At 42.4% G+C, this 19,026-nt stretch overlaps 2 protein-coding genes across 2 annotated transcripts in view; both read right to left on the bottom strand.

Annotated features, from left to right (window-relative positions):
* Positions 1 to 14,125, bottom strand: part of LOC132898657 (choline O-acetyltransferase-like) — a 64,850-nt gene extending 50,725 nt beyond the window's left edge. Inside the window, exons 1-2 of the mRNA XM_060940373.1 lie at positions 14,060 to 14,125; positions 5,217 to 5,294 (exon numbers count right to left, since the gene is read on the bottom strand). Coding sequence (XP_060796356.1) covers positions 5,217 to 5,294; positions 14,060 to 14,125 — 144 coding nt within the window. The remainder of the gene's footprint in view (positions 1 to 5,216; positions 5,295 to 14,059) is intronic.
* Positions 14,126 to 14,668: 543 nt separating this feature from the next.
* LOC132897444 (probable vesicular acetylcholine transporter-B) lies at positions 14,669 to 16,209 on the bottom strand. The gene has a single exon (XM_060938716.1). It carries the CDS (start codon positions 16,207 to 16,209, stop codon positions 14,671 to 14,673), a length of 1,539 nt encoding a protein of 512 aa, XP_060794699.1. The 3' UTR covers positions 14,669 to 14,670.
* Between the last annotated feature and the right edge of the window lie 2,817 nt (positions 16,210 to 19,026).

Here is a 19,026-nt window from a genome sequence, read left to right as displayed (position 1 = left end):
CTCCCGAGTTGGAATCCCGAAAGAGATTCTGACTGATCAAGGCACCACGTTTATGTCACGGACACTGCGCGAACTGTATGGGTTATTGGGGATTAAGCCGATCTGCACCAGTGTGTATCACCCACAAATGGACGGCTTAATTGAACGGTTCAAGCGCACCCTCAAAAATATAATTAAAAAATTCATACGTGAGGACACACGTAATTGGGATAAGTGGCTCGAGCCCTTGCTGTTTTCAGTGCGAGAGGTCCCCCAAGCCTCCACGGGGTTCTCCCCGTTCGAATTATTATGTGGGTGTAAGCCGCGCGGCATTCTAGATGTGCTGCGGGAAAATTGGGAGGAGGGACCTTCACAAATCAAAAACGGAATTCAATAAGTTATGGACCTGCGCGCAAAACTCCACACCCTCACCAACTTAACCCAGGAGAATTTGCGGCAGGCCCAAGAACGGCAAACCCGCCTGTACAACAAGGGTACGTGCCTTAGAGAGTTCGCACCGGGAGATAAAGTACTCGTACTGTTGCCCACATCGAGCTCCAAATTGGTCGCCAAGTGGCAAGGACCCTTTGAGGTCACACGGCGAGTCGGGGACGTCGACTATGGGGTGAGGCGAACGGACAGGGGTGGGGTGCTACAGATTTACCACCTCAATCTGCTTAAACTCTGGAATGAGGAGGTCCCCGTGGCATTGGTGTCGGTGGTTCCGGAGAAGGCGGAGCTGGGGCCGGAGGTTCAAAAAGGGGCATTGGCGTTGAGCATCCCTCCTGTCCCCTGTGGAGACCACCTCTCCCCGACCCAACTCGCAGAGGTCGCCCAGTTGCAGACCGAGTTTTCGGATGTGTTCTTGCCCCTGCCCGGTTGCACTAACCTCATAGAGCACCACATAGAGACACCCCCGGGGGTGGTAGTACGTAGCCGCCCTTACAGGCTACCTGAACACACAAAAAAGGTGGTTAGGGAAGAACTCGAGGCCATGCTCAAAATGGGCATTGTCAAGGAGTCCCACAGTGACTGGAGCAGCCCGGTGGTCTTGGTACCCAAGGCCAACGGGTCGGTCCGGTCCTGTGTGGACTATAGAAAAGTCAACGCGGTGTCTAAATTTGATGCGTACCCAATGCCTCGGATTGATGAGTTGCTCGATCGACTAGGCACGGCTCGCTTTTATTTGACACTGGATCTGACAAAGGGATACTGGCAGATCCCCTTGACTCCTCTATCCCGAGAAAAAATGGCCTTTTCCACGCCGTTTGGATTACACCAATTCGTCACACTTCCTTTTGGGCTGTTTGGGGTGCCCGCTACATTTCAGTGGCTGATGGACAGGGTCCTCTGCCCCCACGCCACGTATGCGGCCGCTTACCGACTGGCCGAGGGACCTCGAACATCTAAGGGCCATCCTTAGGTCACTGAGGTGAGCGGGGCTCACAGCCAACCCAAAGAAGTGTGCAATTGGGCAGGTGGAAGTACGGTATCTGGGCTTCCACTTGGGCAACGGGCAGGTGCGTCCCCAAATTAATAAGACGGCAGCAATTGCGGCCTGCCCGAGGCCCAAGACCAAAAAGGGGGTGAGACAGTACATGGGGCTGGCTGGCTATTACCGTAGGTTTATACCTAATTATTCGGACATCACCAGCCCGCTGACTGATCTCACTAAAAAGGGGGCACCAGATCTGGTCCAGTGGACGGAGCAATGCCAGCGGGCTTTTTCTGAGGTAAAGGCTGCACTGTGTGGGGGCCACTTTTACACTCCCCTGACTTTTCTCTCCCCTTTATGTTGCAGACCGATGCATCGGACAGAGGGCTGGGGGCGGTTTTGTCCCAGGAGGTGGAGGGGGAGGACAGCCCCATCCTGTATATCAGCAGGAAGCTGTCAGTGCATGAGGGGCGCTTCAGCACCATAGAGAAAGAGTGTCTGGCCATCAAGTGGGTGGTCCTCGCCCTCCGGTACTACCTGCTGGGGCACCCTTTCACCCTCTGTTCGGACCACACGCCCCTCCAGTGGCTCCACCGCATGAAGGATGCCAACGCGTGGATCACCCATTGGTATCTGGCACTCCAACCCTTTAATTTCAAGGTGGTCCACAGGCCGGGGGCACAGATGGGCGTGGTGGACTTCCTCTCACATCAAGGGGGGGAGTCGGCTGCAGGCCGGATGGCCGCCCAGCCTGAGTCGGGTGGTGGGGGTATGTGGCAGCGGGGGCGTGGTCAAGCTCCAGTCTGTGACAGGAGGGCAGAGTCAGGGAAGGTAAGTGGCAGAATCACTACACCTGAGAGCAATTAACCTGTGTTTGTGTGTCTTCCCAGTGACCACACCCTATACAAAGAGGGAGAACAAGAGCAGAAAGGATCCCTGAACAAGATGCCAATACCCCTGTGGGGTATTGGGGGGGTTATGGTTTGTGTGGTTTTGAGGGTGGTTATGCCCTGTGGGGTACTGGGGGGTTATACTCTGTAGGGTATTTTGGGGGGGGTTATGCCTTGTGGGATATTGGGGAGGTTATATTCTGTGGGGTATTTGGGGGGAGTTATGCTCTGTGGGGTATTGGGGGGGTTATACCCTGTGGGGTATGGGTATGGTGGGGTTATGCCCTGTGGGGTATGGGGGGTTATGCCCTGTAGGGTATTGTGGGGGTTATGCCCTGTGGGGTATTAGGGGGGTTATGCCCTGTGGGGTATTGGGGGGTTATGGTTTGTGGGGTTTTGGGGGCGGTTATGCCCTGTGGGATATGGGGGGGGGTTATGCCCTGTGGGGTATTGGGGGGGTTATGCCCTGTGGGGTATTGGGGGGTTATGGTTTGTGGGGTTTTGGGGGCGGTTATACCCTGTGGGTTATTGGGGGGGTTATGCCCTGTGGGGTATTGGGGGGGTTATGCCCTGTGGGGTATGGGGGGTTATGCCCTGTAGGGTATTGTGGGGGTTATGCCCTGTAGGGTATTGTGGGGGTTATGCCCTGTGGGATATGGGGGGGTTATGCCCTGTGGGCTATTGGGGGGGTTATGCCCTGTGGGGTATTGGGGGGTGGCTATGCCCTGTGGGGTATTGGGGGTGGCTATGCCCTGTGGGGTATTAGGGGTGGCTATGCCCTGTGAGGTATTGGGGGGTTATGCCCTGTGAGGTATTGGGGGGGTTATGCCCTGTGAGGTATTGGAGGGGGTTATGCCCTGTGGGGTTTTGGGGGGGTTATGCCCTGTGGGGTTTTGGGGGGGTTATGCCCTGTGGGGTATTGGGGGGTGGTTATGCCCTGTGGGGTATTGGGGGGTGGTTATGCCCTGTGGGGTATTGGGGGGGTTATGCCCTGTGGGGTATTGGGGGGTGGTTATGCCCTGTGAGGTATTGGGGGGTTATGCCCTGTGAGGTATTGGGGGGGTTATGCCCTGTGGGGTTTTGGGGGGGTTATGCCCTGTGGGGTTTTGGGGGGGTTATGCCCTGTGGGGTATTGGGGGGTGGTTATGCCCTGTGGGGTATTGGGGGGTGGTTATGCCCTGTGGGGTATTGGGGGGTGGTTATGCCCTGTGGGGTATTGGGGGGTGGTTATGCCCTGTGGGGTATTGGGGGGGTTATGCCCTGTGGGGTATTGGGGGGTGGTTATGCCCTGTGGGGTATTGGGGGGTGGTTATGCCCTGTGGGTATTGGGGGGTATTGGGGGGGTTATGCCCTGTGGGGTATTGGGGGGTTATGCCCTGTGGGGTATTGGGGTGGTGGTGGTTATGCCCTATGGGGTATTCAGCCCTACTACATTGAAAATACTTGGATTTAATCCCCAGTATGTTGGACATTATTACAGATTTCTCAGGAGATGATAGGAATGTGTGAAAACTGAACCCAGTAAAATGAAATAGAAACTGACAGTTAGACTGGGGGTTCGTTGCCCTACACCGGTGGGGAATTGGCTCTACTGTAAAAACACTGTTGTGTTGGAAAGCTGTTGCGCTTTTATCATTGGCTTTGATGCCAGTTAATTTCTAATGATGTGTTTGTTCTATTACGCTGTTAATAAAGTTACATTATTTATACCATATAATTTTTTTTTTTTAAAGTGTGGGGCCTTAATGCCCCCCTTTCCCAACTGTAGGTGTTACTAAAGCATGTCGTGTTTCTACATGATCTTTATTTCCTTCACTGCCACTGTTCCAGCACTAACACCCACATACTTCTCTTGTCCTGATGTGGTTTTCTCACTTCTTCTGCACTATTAGCAGGAACCGTGTTGATTGAGAACATCTGGAATGTGTATCATTGTACAGGTTCTTTCCCAGATGAATAATACAAAGTAACATAAAGCAGTGGATCTATTCATTAGTTGGATCTGATCAAATAAAAAGCCCACTGAGTGCTTTTCACTGGGTTTTACGTATTGATTTTTTAAATGCCAAACACTGTTTTACACACACCACATCTGTAATGCTAACAACCCCCCCACACACTGCTTCAGCTACTGTTTATAACACATATTCATTAACCTCAAATCAATGATTTCATGTTCTTTAATTTGTTTATTACGAGTCACACTTTCGCTGTACGAGTCCCTGTGAATGAGCTGTTACTATAGAAACGATAACACATTGTAATGAGCGCATTACTGTAAACCTGCACTGCTGTCAGAGCTGCTGTTTTAGAGCATTAATCAACGGCTTCTGGCCAGAGTCCAGAATTCAGCAGCGCTGGTTTTGAATGACTGAATATTATAAAATTTGATTTGTTTCATTGAAACTGGGCGCTTGAAGGGATCGAGTGTGCACATCACTGACGATGTTGATTTTAGCTTGTTTAATAAAATCCACTCCTTGCTGTTCCTCCTTCTCTTGCATGACACGACGGTTACACACTTCCGAGTTGTCAGGTGACATCACTGAGGGGCATCTCTGGAGTGTGTATCATTGTACAGGTTCTTTCCCAGATGAATAATACAAAGTAAAGTAAAGCAGTGGATCGATTCATTAGTTGGATCTGATCAAATAAAAAGCCCACTGAGTGCTTTTCACTAGGTTTTACGTATTTATTTTTTTTTCTGAGGGTTTATTTTTTATTTTATTTTTTTTATTATGTAGCTTCCAGAGTAGATCCAGTCAAAACTGTAAAGTTCTAAATCAATCCATGTCATATTGTAACTATAACAGGACAAAAAATAAGATGAGAAAAAATGCAAAATAATGAATATGCTATACACTATAGTGAAATGAAGCTGTCTGAGATGATGATGATGATATTATGCTTACATTGCTGTCTTTGGATGTTTTTTTCTCCAGCACAGGCATCTTCACACGATGATCCAGACGCTGGTACGGTAAGTCAGTCTTCACACACACACACACACATACATACATACATACATACATACATACATACATATATTATATATATCAGGAGTGTTTATACATTCGTCATACTTTTAATCTCATTCAGAAAAGCAATTTGGTTATTTGAACTGCTCATTAAGGCTTAATTAGTCCATAACTTCATTAATAATTGTAATGAAGCAAATCTGTGTAGAAGTTACATGCACCCTAGGTTCCCCTACTTTCATACCAGAAAGAATCAAAATTGGTGAAGAATTGAGGGAGAAGAAGCGATTTGTGTGGAAACTGCTCATTAGGGATTGATTAATTACTCCATATCTTCATTATTAATTGCAATTATGCAAATCTGGGTAGAAGCTATATGCACCCCAGGAAGACCTACCTACCTGCTAAAAAGAATCAAAATTGGTGAAGAATTGAGGGAGAAGAAGCGATTTTCGTGAAATGTGGATGATGACGGATGGACAACAGATGACAAATGATGGCATAAACTCATCACCTGTCGGCTGGATGCACTAATAATCCTAAAATCATTAAAAGTAAGCTAAATATGTACAAAAACAGGTCTGTGGAAATAAATATTAGTAACAAATGTACAGTAGATAAACAGATGGATAAGAAGTATGGTACACGCATGTTCAGGAAAATGTTTACACTGTAAAATTTGATAAGTTCATCTGTTCAAATCTCACGATTCTAGGAAAAGAGTCGAGGAAGCTGGTTACCTTGAAACAGTTAAGTAAATACAACCATTACCTTCAAGTTAGGTCTCTTTATGACTACTGTTTAAGTTTATTTTAAATTGCATGTACACGTAAATTGTCATTTCTAAGTATTGCCATCTTGTATGGCCCAAGTTAATGAGAGTTACAAAAAAGTCACATTGCATATGTAACCGAATTCAGGAAACTTATGCCTTAGAAAAATGAAGTAAGTACAACAAAGCATTATTCATCAGAAGTACTTTCTTATTAAAAAAAATTAAAAATTTCACAGTCTACCTGAAGAGTTTTTCACTTTTTAGCATTATAACTGGCGTCCTGGCTCTGTGACAGTTAGGTTTCATAAAAAGTACACTTTCCATTAAAAAAAACACACAACAAAAAGATCCACCAATGTTCTACTTTCATATAGACATGAAATACAGTACTGTGCAAAAGTCTTAGCCCCCTATTGTTTGTTTGTTTGTTTGTTTGTTTGTTTGTTTTTATACAAACTTTCTTATAGATTTCTATTTTATGACTTCTATATTCTCGAGTCAAAACATTACAGAAACATTTTAGAGTCCGAATGTTCAATTTTTTTCCAGCACAATATTAAATGTTACAGGGGGAAAAAAAAGTTTGTAATGTGTCTGAGCAGCATATTCCATAATAGAGCACTTTTCAGATTAAAAAAGAAAACATAATGAAGGCTACTTTTTTTGGTGTAAAATGAAGAAGTGAGTGTGACAGTCAAAGTGTCCAGAAGAACTGTGGCTGGTTCTGTAAGATGCTCAGTAAAACCTACAGATCATTTCCGCATAAAACTGCACTCACTGGACCTGAGACGGATATATTTTTTTTAAAGCAAAGGAAATTTCATCTCACACCAAATATTGACTGTGTCATTTATTATGGCTTAATGATTACTGTTTATAGTATTTTTGTATGTTGAAACATTTCATTTAATTATTTTTTACGTTGTTTTTGGTCGACAGCATTTCTTTCTATGTGCCTAAGACTTTTGCACAGTGAAAGAAAAGTTAATCTACAGTATTTCCAGAGGAAAAGACAGTTCCCCACCAAAACCAAATGTTTAGACACGTCAATTATCTGGTTTATTTGCTGTATTATGTTACATCTTGTAATGCATGCTGAGGTATGTTAAGTGTTGTCTGCATTCTAAGCAGAAAGTCTGCCAAGTTATACTCAGGTGAGCACTGCAGGTCTTTAGTACTGTTAGAATGAAAATCCATGTCTTGAAGATCAGTGCCTTCTGCGTCTCCTTCATTTTCAGTTTGAACAACTTCCACCACATTCAGTATGTGTCAAAATTCCTGGTTTAAACTGGAACTTTCTGTGCAGCTTTCAGCCCTCACGGCTCCTGCTTTTGTTGGCATTAAATGTGATATCAAAATGATTAGTTTCAAAATGACAATCCTGCTCGGGGCACTGGACATTTTGGCCCATCTGAACGTGTATACGGAAATGTGAAGAAAAAAAATGATTTTTCAGTGCATGACTCTTCAAATTCACAAAGTTAGCAATCGAAAACATGCCCTGTGTCTGAAATCACTCCCTACTCACTATATAGTGGACTATAGAAATAAATCAAAAGAAATCAAATCAAAAGCCTCAAATGTGATTTAACAAAAGCCAGCGGCAAAGAAGAAAAAGTATTCAGCCTTGATTTAAAAGAACTGAAAGCTGCAGGTACTTTGTATTTATTAATGTGGGAAATGCGCTCAGTATAATATGGTTTTATCACAAAAACACACGTATGTATTTATTATTTTGAAAACCCACCAGCCGACTGATCTGGCACGTTTTAATTGTGCAACAGTAATGACGTAAATAATGGTGTGGAGGAGTAGTGTCCCAAAGTGTTTTTTTCATGTTACCAATGAGCTCGCTATATAGTCCTCTATATAGTAATTCCCTATATGGTGAGTAGGGAGTAGTGAATGAGTGAGTGATTTCAGACACAGGGATGGTCTGTGGCATCACTAAGATTGTCACTGATCTGGGAACGCACTGTAGATGGACGTACCTTCAGTGTATTGAAGGATTTAAATGTGCAGAGGCGCTCTATGAAGACATGGTGTTGCGATGTTCTTGTGTAATCCCCATGTTTCAGTCTATAATGCTTATATCTCTATTTTCACATGCAAAGTTGCAAAACGTACATGTCCACTGCATTAATGTTAGTTGTCTTCAGCTCATCTTCACATTGCAATAAAAGATCTCAAATATGAATTCAAAACCATGTATTTTTTAAAACAATGTAAAAACAACTACAGTCCTGTCACGGGCGATTGCTCTAAGACAATGAGGGAGGCTCAGCCTCCTCTAAAAATGACGAACATCGTGTAGGATGAATTGCGCTAGGCTTATGTTATAGCCGACCTTATAACATTGCTATTTCAGATCCAGAATCATAGAAATATATGTGCTCAACCCACTACAGTGCGAAATCATTCCTTTATAACTTTAATGTGTGCGTGAGTTTCTCCCCCTTGTGACAGCACGATGCAGCCCAGCCTCAGTGCACTTCAATGGCATTTGGGAGCTATGCGCTTTTCAATCTCAAAATGCAAGATGATTATTGGACAAATACTGTGAAAACGCCCGCCCACGGACTCCGAGCCTCACAGTGGGAGGGACATGGCAGTTTCCGCGAGGAGACTGGTGATTGGTGAAAGCGGCCGGATATTTTCTTTGATTGACAGCTCGTTTCAAATATAGACAGGCAGCGGTGAATCTCAGTTCAGTCCCATGCGGATTCGCAAGTGCTGTGGTGTATTGTAAGAGATCAGCTTACATTTCGATTTCATTCATTACATACGGTTTCTACCAGCTTTTTTAGTTTGTATATATTTTCATTGTAAATAAAGTGTAAATATAGTGTTGTCAAGTTTGCTATCTTAGTTCCAGAAATTTTGTTTATTTGAGTGACTGAACTTGAACTTGAGGGGGCTAGTCAGCTAGCAAGAAAGCTGCGCACGGATGCCAAGCATTGCTGATTTAATTTTGGCGAAGCCATTTGCCAGTCTTCCTTTCGAGGAAAAAATTAAAATTAAAGAGCAGGGTAGACCAACGCCTCAAATTGACTTGGTGAAAAAGGTAGGGAATAATACTTGTTCCTTTCAGCTCTCCTGGTATGAGAAAGTGAATTGGCTAACAGCACGTGACCCACATCAACAACAGTAAATAGGCTACTTTAGTAATATGTCATGGATGGACCAAAAATATAGAATCTATTTAAAATGTTTATGCTGAGTATATTATATTGGAATATATATTTTTCTGGATATGAATTAAACACAGCTACAATTTGGAAAACATTTTTAAACAGAAACACAGCCGAGAACATTTCACACTACAGACCTGGATTAAAAGTGAAGGGTTATCAAAATTGTCAATAAAACATTTCTCAGTCAAAATCAGTAAAATATAGGGAAAGTGTCATTGAATGAAATGTGTGGCACCCAGCTCTATGTTTGGCTCCCCAAGGTCAGTGCTTGTGCCTATTCCAGAACACTCTGCTGTTACTGCTGAGGTTCCTCACAAAGAGCTGCTTTCAATAATGATCAATTTTTAAACAACATGCCACAATTTTAAAATATAAAATGTTAAAATATACCCCCCCCCAAACACCACCATCATGTATATTGGACAGTAGTCTAATGGGCCAAAAGAACCTGTTATTTCACAGTTTGTGACCCTGCCAACAATCAGCCAGATCAGAGGCAAGAGTATGGGAAAAATTGATGTTTTTTCTTTTAAAATCTGGAAATATCGTAACCGACCAGCCTCCCCTGTTTGAAAGACTACCAGCCGCCACTGAGTCCTGTACAAAAGTCTGAGGCACATGTAAAGAAATGCTGTCGATGAAAAATGGCTTAAAATAATGAAATTAAATGGTTTAACATTAAAAAAATACTATAAACAGTAATCACTGAGCCATAATAAATGAAACAAAGTCGATATTTGGTGTGAGATGACCCTTTGCTTTAGTCTGAGGTCCAGTGAGTGCAGTTTTATGTGGAAATGATCTATAGGTTTTACTGAGCATCTTACAGAACCAGCCACAGTTCTTCTGGGCACTTTGACTGTCACACTCACTTCTTCATTTTGCACCAAAAATTTTCCAGTAGCCTTCATTATATTTTCTTTTTTCATCTGAAAAGTGCTCTCTTATGGATGAAATATGCTGCTTTAATGTTATTTTGAAAAGAAAAAAAAACCCTCGAACATTTGGAAAATGTTTCTGTAACATTTTGACTCGATAATGTACAGTATGTAGAAGTCATAAAATAAAAATTGATAAACTTTGCATGGAAAAAAAAACAGGGTGCCTAAGACTTTTGCACAGTACTGTACTTTCAGTGCTCACATAAGGTAATGTTGGTTTTCTTCAAAAACGTCAAGAAACATTCCTTTCTTAATGGTTTTCTTCAACAATTCAGCTGAAATAATGTTTGAGAGCCCATACAATGAGTCCATATCAATTAACTCATGAAAATTGACTAATACCTACAACTAAAACTTCTTAACACCTCGAGGTACTGATCAGCCCTCAGCCACAAGAGAAGAAAATTCTGGCACCATACCTGTAGCAGCGGCCTGAATAACACATACACGCCAACACAAATGGCGTGTTACACAATCAATGACCACTTCAAATTAGTTTAATAAAAATGCACGTTATCAAATTTTGCTGTCGGTTAAACCGTGGATGTGTGTGCTTTTATTCTGTGTGTTGTGGTATCAGCTAATTTAACTTGCATTAGTTAATATTTGCATAGCCAGACATGACTTTTAACTTAACTGCACAGACATGATTATTTAACTTAACTGCACAGACATGATTATTTAACTTAACTGCACAGACATGATTATTTAACTTAACTGCACAGACATGATTATTTAACTTAACTGCACAGACATGATTATTTAACTTAACTGCACAGACATGATTATTTAACTTAACTGCACAGACATGATTATTTAACTTAACTGCACAGACATGATTATTTAATTTAATTATCACTATGAGGCGGCACGGTGGTGTAGTGGTTAGCGCTGTCGCCTCACAGCAAGAAGGTCCTGGGTTCGAGCCCCGGGGCCGGCGAGGGCCTTTCTGTGTGGAGTTTGCATGTTCTCCCCGTGTCCGCGTGGGTTTCCTCCGGGTGCTCCGGTTTCCCCCACAGTCCAAAGACATGCAGGTTAGGTTAACTGGTGACTCTAAATTGAGCGTAGGTGTGAATGTGAGTGTGAATGGTTGTCTGTGTCTATGTGTCAGCCCTGTGATGACCTGGCGACTTGTCCAGGGTGAACCCCGCCTTTCGCCCGTAGTCAGCTGGGATAGGCTCCAGCTTGCCTGCGACCCTGTAGAAGGATAAAGCGGCTAGAGATAATGAGATGAGATGAGATTATCACTATGAATAGAAAATAAGGCCTGGGAATATTGAAAATAGCTGACAAATGTGAATAAGCATTTCAGCTGGTTCACTTACCAAAAGATTCAGAACTCGTGCTTCAGGTCCTTTGTCTGGAAGCACAGGAAAAATATGAGTGTTGACCACATTCATGACATATTAAGGATGATCATTCATTTATTTTCCATACTGCTTATCCATGAGGGTTGTGAGGGAAGCTGGAGCCAAACCCAGCTAACTTCGGGCAAGAAGCGAGACACACAGGTGAATGATTATCATGAAAAGCTAAAGTGACTAACTGTTCAAGCCCTTAGAGCTTTTGTGGCCACAGAAACAAGACATTTTTTGAAATATGCATACCAAATTACCCTGCATTACACCTCTGTACATGCACACTGCAGACATCTGCAAATTTCCATACGTCTAAACTGTGTGGCTTACTCAGGTGTATGAAGTATCGGATCTCTTTCATGCAAAATGAGTACATTTACTTAAAGTATATGAGTTAAAACAATACATAAAGTGTACTTATTGAAGAAAGTAGTGATGATACCTTTTACAGTGCATGAGTAACTCTATATATACACAAAACAGTTTGTAAGTGTAAAAGTGATAAACACATGGTGCATTTCAGGCAGTGAGGCATGAGGGGTGTGCAAACTTTTGCACACAGCTGTATAACTCAGTGTATACTGCAAATATTTCACGGATAATGATGCACTGTTCTTGCTTTTTACTCAAGAGCTTTTTTTTCTCAATTGTCTAATCATTCATATCCGGGTTTTATGTTGTTTAATTTTTTTTCCCCTGGCGGTTTGTGTTCTGTTTTAAAGATAATTCACTGCATGGTGCAAAGTGAAACATGAGATATGATGTGCATTAGGGAGGATGCATGAGTGCACAAAATGAGGGGATGTGCAAACAAACACAACTAGGTTAAGTGCCATGAGAAGGGCTTTCAAATCAGAATATACATTTTATTTATAATAAACATAACATTTCCAGACCTGTGCATCTAATAAGGCAGGTGTGTTCTTTATAAAAAAAAAAGAATAAAGAATTATGATTTAAAAAAACAACAACAACAACAACATGCAAACTAATCTATAATGTTTTTTATTAGGGGAATATATATATATATATATAATGTTTTATTCTTTACACTGCATCATTTTTCGCCCTAATTTTCTATAATATTTTTTACACACGTTCTTTAGTACGTTAGTGTGATATTTACAAGATAAGCATTTATTTTAATTAATTTATCAATCATTTTTTTTAATTATTATTATTATTATTATTATTATGAATTACCTGTGGCGTGGATCAGAAGTTCCTGCGCGCGCGCTCCTCACAGCCCATCTTCCTCGCGCTCCTCTCTCCGCGCGCACCGTTACTTTTTTTTTTTCTGTTCTCCACCTCAGGCTTTCGTCCGAAACCACGCCCCTTGGATAACGGACGCGCTCTCATTGGTCAGTGGATTCCGTAAAGGCGCTCTGACGTGCTCTGATAGGCCAGTGTCCAGCGCACGCGACAGCGTTCTGACAGATTTTTTTTTTTTTTTCCCTAATGACTCCTGAGGTAATGAGTGCGTTAGCGCCGCTGTGAGAAACGGCTAACCGGCTCTGACTAAAAATACCATTTTAATGAAAAATTCGTGCTCATTAAAACATTAAATGTTAACTATTTGATAGAAAATACAATACAGCGTCATTAGTTTTATCGTTTGCTTTTAAGTTTTTAAGAATAATTTACATATTAACTGAACTTCATGTTGAGTTTCAGTTAGCCTCACAGGATTTAGCTAGCTAATCTGAGTAAAAATAACCTGAATAATGAAATTAGTGTATATATTTTTTTCAACTTTAGTTGAATGAATATGTAGTATATTTTAAAATGTATTCATGTATGCAAATAATTCACACTCTCTCAGATTTCAAATATATTATTATTGTTATTATTAATAATAAATGGGGGAGGGTCAATCAATGAGATTAGCCAATACATCTCATTTTTTAATCTGTTTTTTTTTTTAATTTATGCTACCAATATATAAATTAGCATTAATTACATTATAATTTTATTTAAAAATCTATGTATTAGCTGTTTGTGTTTTCTTTGTTAAAGCAGACACAACAGTCCATACAGTGACACCTGTTTCAAGATGTTTATTATCAAAATTATCATCATGAATGGGATTACTCCATTTTGTTCTGACTTTAACAGTTTATAATCTTACCTTTTCACATTTTTTAAACATTTCATAATCATATCGACATATTCACACACCACCAATTTACACCGATTTACAAATATGTACATGAGTCATATTATATCGTATTATAGTTCAATATTTAAAAGATATTCTTTAGATTCTAGTAAACTAATTCAGCGGACATTTTGTTAAAGCTCAAGTCCATTTTATACAACAAATAAAATCACTCAGATTTTTTTTTACATCAAAATAAGCTACTATTTTTTGTTCGTATGGAAATATATGTGAAATATGTCATGTTGATTTCTGTACATATAATTTTTATACATTTAAAACAAAGCAGTTCAGTGATGATTGAATTAATGCTTTAATACGGTTCACTTTTTCATGAAAACTTCACAGTACAGGCAGCAGGATGGGAATAAACTCTAACATGATGCTAAAATGAGTAAAATTCCCCATGAACGCCATGTTAATGACATACTGTGGTGAATGACCTGTTGGCATTAGGAGAACTTTTCATTTTAATGGTGCCACAAATGCCTTAAAAGGTTTTGGTTCCCAGAAAACCATCACTGGCTTGTTAGTACGTATATTTTCTTGGTACTATAATGAACTGCTATAAATGTGTCATGTTAAAGCGTTCTTCACTTTGTCCCTCTGGTAATGTTCCTGTGTGGAACCATCTCTGAAACTAGCATCCTTTAAGTCATCTAAGAACTATAGAGAACGCCTGGAGAACCTGTTTTCACTGAGCTTCTTTGTGGCACCAAAAGCACATGGAAAAAGAAATAAAAATGTTATTTAGAGAAAACTGGCTCTTCTCCACTCTAAAACTAAACTTTCCTGAAAAATCCTTCAGGATTGTATCATATGTGACAGCTTTAAATACCTCCAGGAACCAAGGAACCTATGAGAAACAAATATAAATTTGTTTTAGGAACTTACATCAATTACTGTGTTTTAGAGTGTGGCAAGGAACCTTCTCTAGCACCTTTATATTTAAGAGTGTTATGTTAAGTGTACTCTGGTCCTGATGACTCCTCCTCAGAGAATGATCTCAAACCAAATCCATCCTCAATAGGCAGAGCACTGGTTGTAGTGTTGACATTGGTGTTTGGGGTAGTGCTGAGTCCTTTCCTCTTCAGATGGCGTTCCTCCATCTTGATGGTGTCATAGAGTCCTGTGGGACCCTCTTCCAGCAGCACGTTTCTCTCAGAGTAGGATGGCTTCATCTGACAGACATGTCGCAATGCAAGCAGAGCGGGAGCATACAGCATGTTGACAAGACCCATGCCCAAATTGAGCTGGACAAACCCCAGGTTATGGACAATCTGTCCAGCCACAATGGGCCCCATGGCATAGGCCACAGAGTATGAGGTGTCTGCGATGGCGTACACGCTGCCATACACAGACACGTGACGGACGTCGACAAGGAAGGCCAGCGTGGGCAACAGCGCCGTGTCGACAAGCGCAATCCCGAAGCAGATACCGCACAGCGGTACCATGAGCTGTCCGAAGTTCTTGCAGGCTGGTACGGTGCATGAGCTAGCACCGATGATCACCATTCCAAGAGCACCGTAGAACCACTGCAGGTGTGGGTACTTGGCTGCCAGTTTGACTGTCATGTACACGCCAAGAACATGCGGGAAGAACGAGGGCAGCCATGTCAGCCCTATCTCCCACTGGGTGGCGTGCATCGTGGTCTCCATCCAGTTGGCCACTGTGGGCTCAAGGAAGGCCAAAGGCACGTTGCACACCGTCAGTGCCCCCGCCACCACTGCGATATATGGGTCCACCATTAGCCGGTGGATGGGAGTGCCAATAGGCATGTTCTCACGTGACCGGTCTGAGAAGGGCTTGATCACAGTGAGCAGCAGGAAGCCGTCAGCCAGGCACACGCATGCCAACACAATGAACGGTACACGCTTACCGGCGAACTCATACAGCACTCCGCCAAACGGTGGTGCCACGAGGCTGCCAAATGATATGAATGCCAGGGCAATGCCAAGTGCACGACTGCGCTCTGCCTCCTCCGTGAACTTGTCTGCAATCATGGCAAGGCCTGATGTGTCTGCAAACGCCGAACCAAGACCCTGTAGGCTGCGCGCCACAAACAACATGGCATAGTTCTCAGCAAATGCAAACACGCAGGTGGACAAGCACATGATCATCAGCCCAATCATGAGTGGGATGTCGTAGCCCACCCGGTCAATAAACGTCCCAGATAACGGGTTCACAAGAAGCTGGACCATGGCCTTGGAGGCGAACAGAACTCCTATCTTTACATCCAGGTTCTCCTTGGTGCTGTCGGTGGTGTTACTGTGTGTCTTCGCCTTATTTTCGCTCTCGAGGTCAGCCACGTAGTCTGGGATGATTGGCACGATCACCATGTACAGCATGTTGTCTAAGAGCAGCGCAACGCACACGATCACTAAGATAATCCTCCGCTGGCGCTCGGGATCGTGCACCGCCCCGCCGAGCTGCTTCGTCCTCTCCGAAAGTTTCAGAGCAGCTGACCTGGCCAGATTGAAAGAGCCTCCGGACTCCTCCATGCTTCAGAGTGAAGGAAAATCTCTCTTCCTGCTTTAGCTGCTTTCTCTCTCTCTTTTCTTACTTTCTTTCTTTTTCTTTCCTCCCGAAGCGCGAACGTCGCCCCGGTCTCTGTCTCTCCGCGCAGCGCTCAGCGCACCCGGCTCAGCCGATTCTCATCCTGTCTCAGTCTCATCCGGACCAGTTGCGTCTTTCGGCCGATGTCTTTCTTTCTCAGTCTCTTTTCTTGTTTCTGTTTTCCCCCTGCAGTTCCCCCTTTTCACTTTCTGTCTCTCTTCCTGCTCTGCTGCGCCTCAGATTCTGCGCCCCAACGCATCCACAAAGCGCCGCGCTGCCATTAGTGGGAATGAGCTCACAGCCCTGCCTTCACACGGGTTTCCTATCTGTCCTATTCTCTCTCTCAGTCTTTTTCCTCTCTCTCTCTCTCTCTCTCTCTCTCTTTCTCTCACCCCACTCTCTCTGTCTTTTTCCTCTTTCTCTCTTTCTCTCCCCCACACACTCTCTGTCTTTTTCCTCTCTCTCCGTCTTTTTCCTCTCTCTCCCCCTCCCGTCTCCCCCACACTCTCTCCGTCTTTTTCCTCTCTCTCCCCCTCCCCTGTCTCCCCCACTCTCTCCTCTCTCTCTCTCTCTGATCTATAAATTGACTCGCATTAACCAATCAGAAGTGGAAAGCAAAGTACCTTAACGAGCTCTCGAGAATCACCTTCACAATGTGTGTGTGTGTGTGTGTGTGTGTGTGTGTGTGTGTGTGTGTGTGTGTGTGTGTGTGTGAACGATGGAGAGAAGGAGACTTAAGAAGAAGACGAAGAAGAACTTTATTTATCACACGTACACTTTTAATCACAGTGAAATTCCTCTCTGCATTTAACCCATCTGAAGTAGTGAAAACACACACACACACACACACACACACACACACACACACACACACACACACCAGAAGTATAAAAACAGGATAAAAAAAAACAAAAACTTTTGCTACCTTCTTAATTAAGACATTATTATTATTATTATTATTATTATTATTATTATTATTATTATTATTATTATTCAAGATTGGTGACCTGCCCAGGGTGAACCCCGCCTGGATAGATGGATAGATTTAATTCAAGTAAGTAAGCAAATAGATGGCTGAGCACATGTATGAACAAATAACTGAACAAATTAATTCATGCAGCTATCAAATAAATGCAGCTGTTGTTGAATAGAAAGGAAATATTACAAATAAAATGTAAGATTGAGAAAGGAGTTAGAGCAGTTCAGATAGATAGATAGATAGATAGATAGATAGATAGATAGATGTGTAGTGAGCTCTTCAACATCACAGTAGTGGACACCTCCCAATGCTGGGGGTTAAAAAATGTTAATTTTATGTAAGTAAGTCAAAATACAGTTCCGACATTATTACTCAAATGAATAAATCAGACTCTGTTATCTGTAAATTAACATGAACGTTATATAATACATAATAGCAACGAAAATAATACAATATTCTCTAACTGAATTGGATAATTGTTTAATTAATTGTTTATCAAACATTTAATATAAAGCTGTAAAAGTGGTAGTCACGTGCATTAAAAAAAACAGAAGGAAAATAGCAATAAAAACATCTAAACTAATAAACTATTTTGAAAGATAACGACACGATGGTGCACAATGCAGAGACACTGCCACCTAGTGTTCACATTATTACTGTGCACAACATCAACGCCATCAGTCTCAGAAAGCAAACAAAAAGATAACATCTGGATTCTGGAATCTTACTGGAGCTGTTCCTTATTGTCTAAAAGATAAACTATATAATGAAAATAAATAGATTTTTTTTTCAAAATAGGATACTTACTTATCCTCTTCGTCCCTAGTGAGACATAAGGCCATGACTTTTTCTTTCCATCTGGGTCTATCCTGCGCCATAGTCTGTGCTGATTGCCAGGAGAGCCCCATGGATGCCAGGTCGTCTGACACTGTTCTCCTCCACGTGGTTTTAGGTCTTCCTCTTTTTCTTTTCCCATCTGGTCTCCAGTTTAGGCATTCTGTCGTCCGTCATTCTTAGTACATGGCCAAGCCATTTCGACCTTCTGCTAGTAATTTCAGTGGATAGTCTTCTACATCCAGTTTTGCTATGTAGTTCCTCATTTGAGATCTTGTTTGGCCAGAAGATGTTGCATATTTTGCGGAGACAGTTGTTGTTGAATGCATCGATCTTCCTCATGTCAGTCTTTGTAACTCTCCAACTCTCTGAGCCATATAGAAGAACTGACTTAACATTACTGTTGTAGAGTCTGAGTTTAGTCCTAAAACTATACTGTTTAGATTTCCAAATAGTTTTCAGTCAGCTAAAAGAACCCCTAGCTTTGTCGAGGTGAAATTTGATGTCCTTTTGATCACCATCAGTTGTACTCATAACACTTCCCAGGTATGTGAAGACTCCTAAACCCTCCAGGGCCTCTCCATCTATGCTGATGGGGGGGGGATCTGTTGGTGTGTTAATGTACATAACTTGTGTCTTCTTCTTGTTGATGTACAAACCAGTTTGTTTACCTCGTTCACTTAAGCGATCAGTCTTTTCCTGGAGTAGGGTACGGATAGATGCAAGAACAGCCAAGTCATTGGCAAAGTCGAGGTCCTCAAGGTACGTGGTAGGAGTCTATCTGATGCCGCGAGGACAGTCTGATGTAGTTTCACACATTACCCAGTCGATAGTGATTAGGAACAGAATTGGGGAGAGAATGCATCCCTGTCTAACACCAGACCTAACACAAAATGGTTTAGTTAAACTATTCTCTGTGATAACACTGCATTCAAAGTGTTCATAGCAT

The sequence above is a fragment of the Neoarius graeffei genome, chromosome 14, assembly GCF_027579695.1.
Source record: "Neoarius graeffei isolate fNeoGra1 chromosome 14, fNeoGra1.pri, whole genome shotgun sequence".
Taxonomy (NCBI): domain Eukaryota; kingdom Metazoa; phylum Chordata; class Actinopteri; order Siluriformes; family Ariidae; genus Neoarius; species Neoarius graeffei.
The sequence above is the reverse complement of the archived record's forward strand: the minus strand, read 5'-3'. Positions and strand labels throughout refer to the sequence as shown.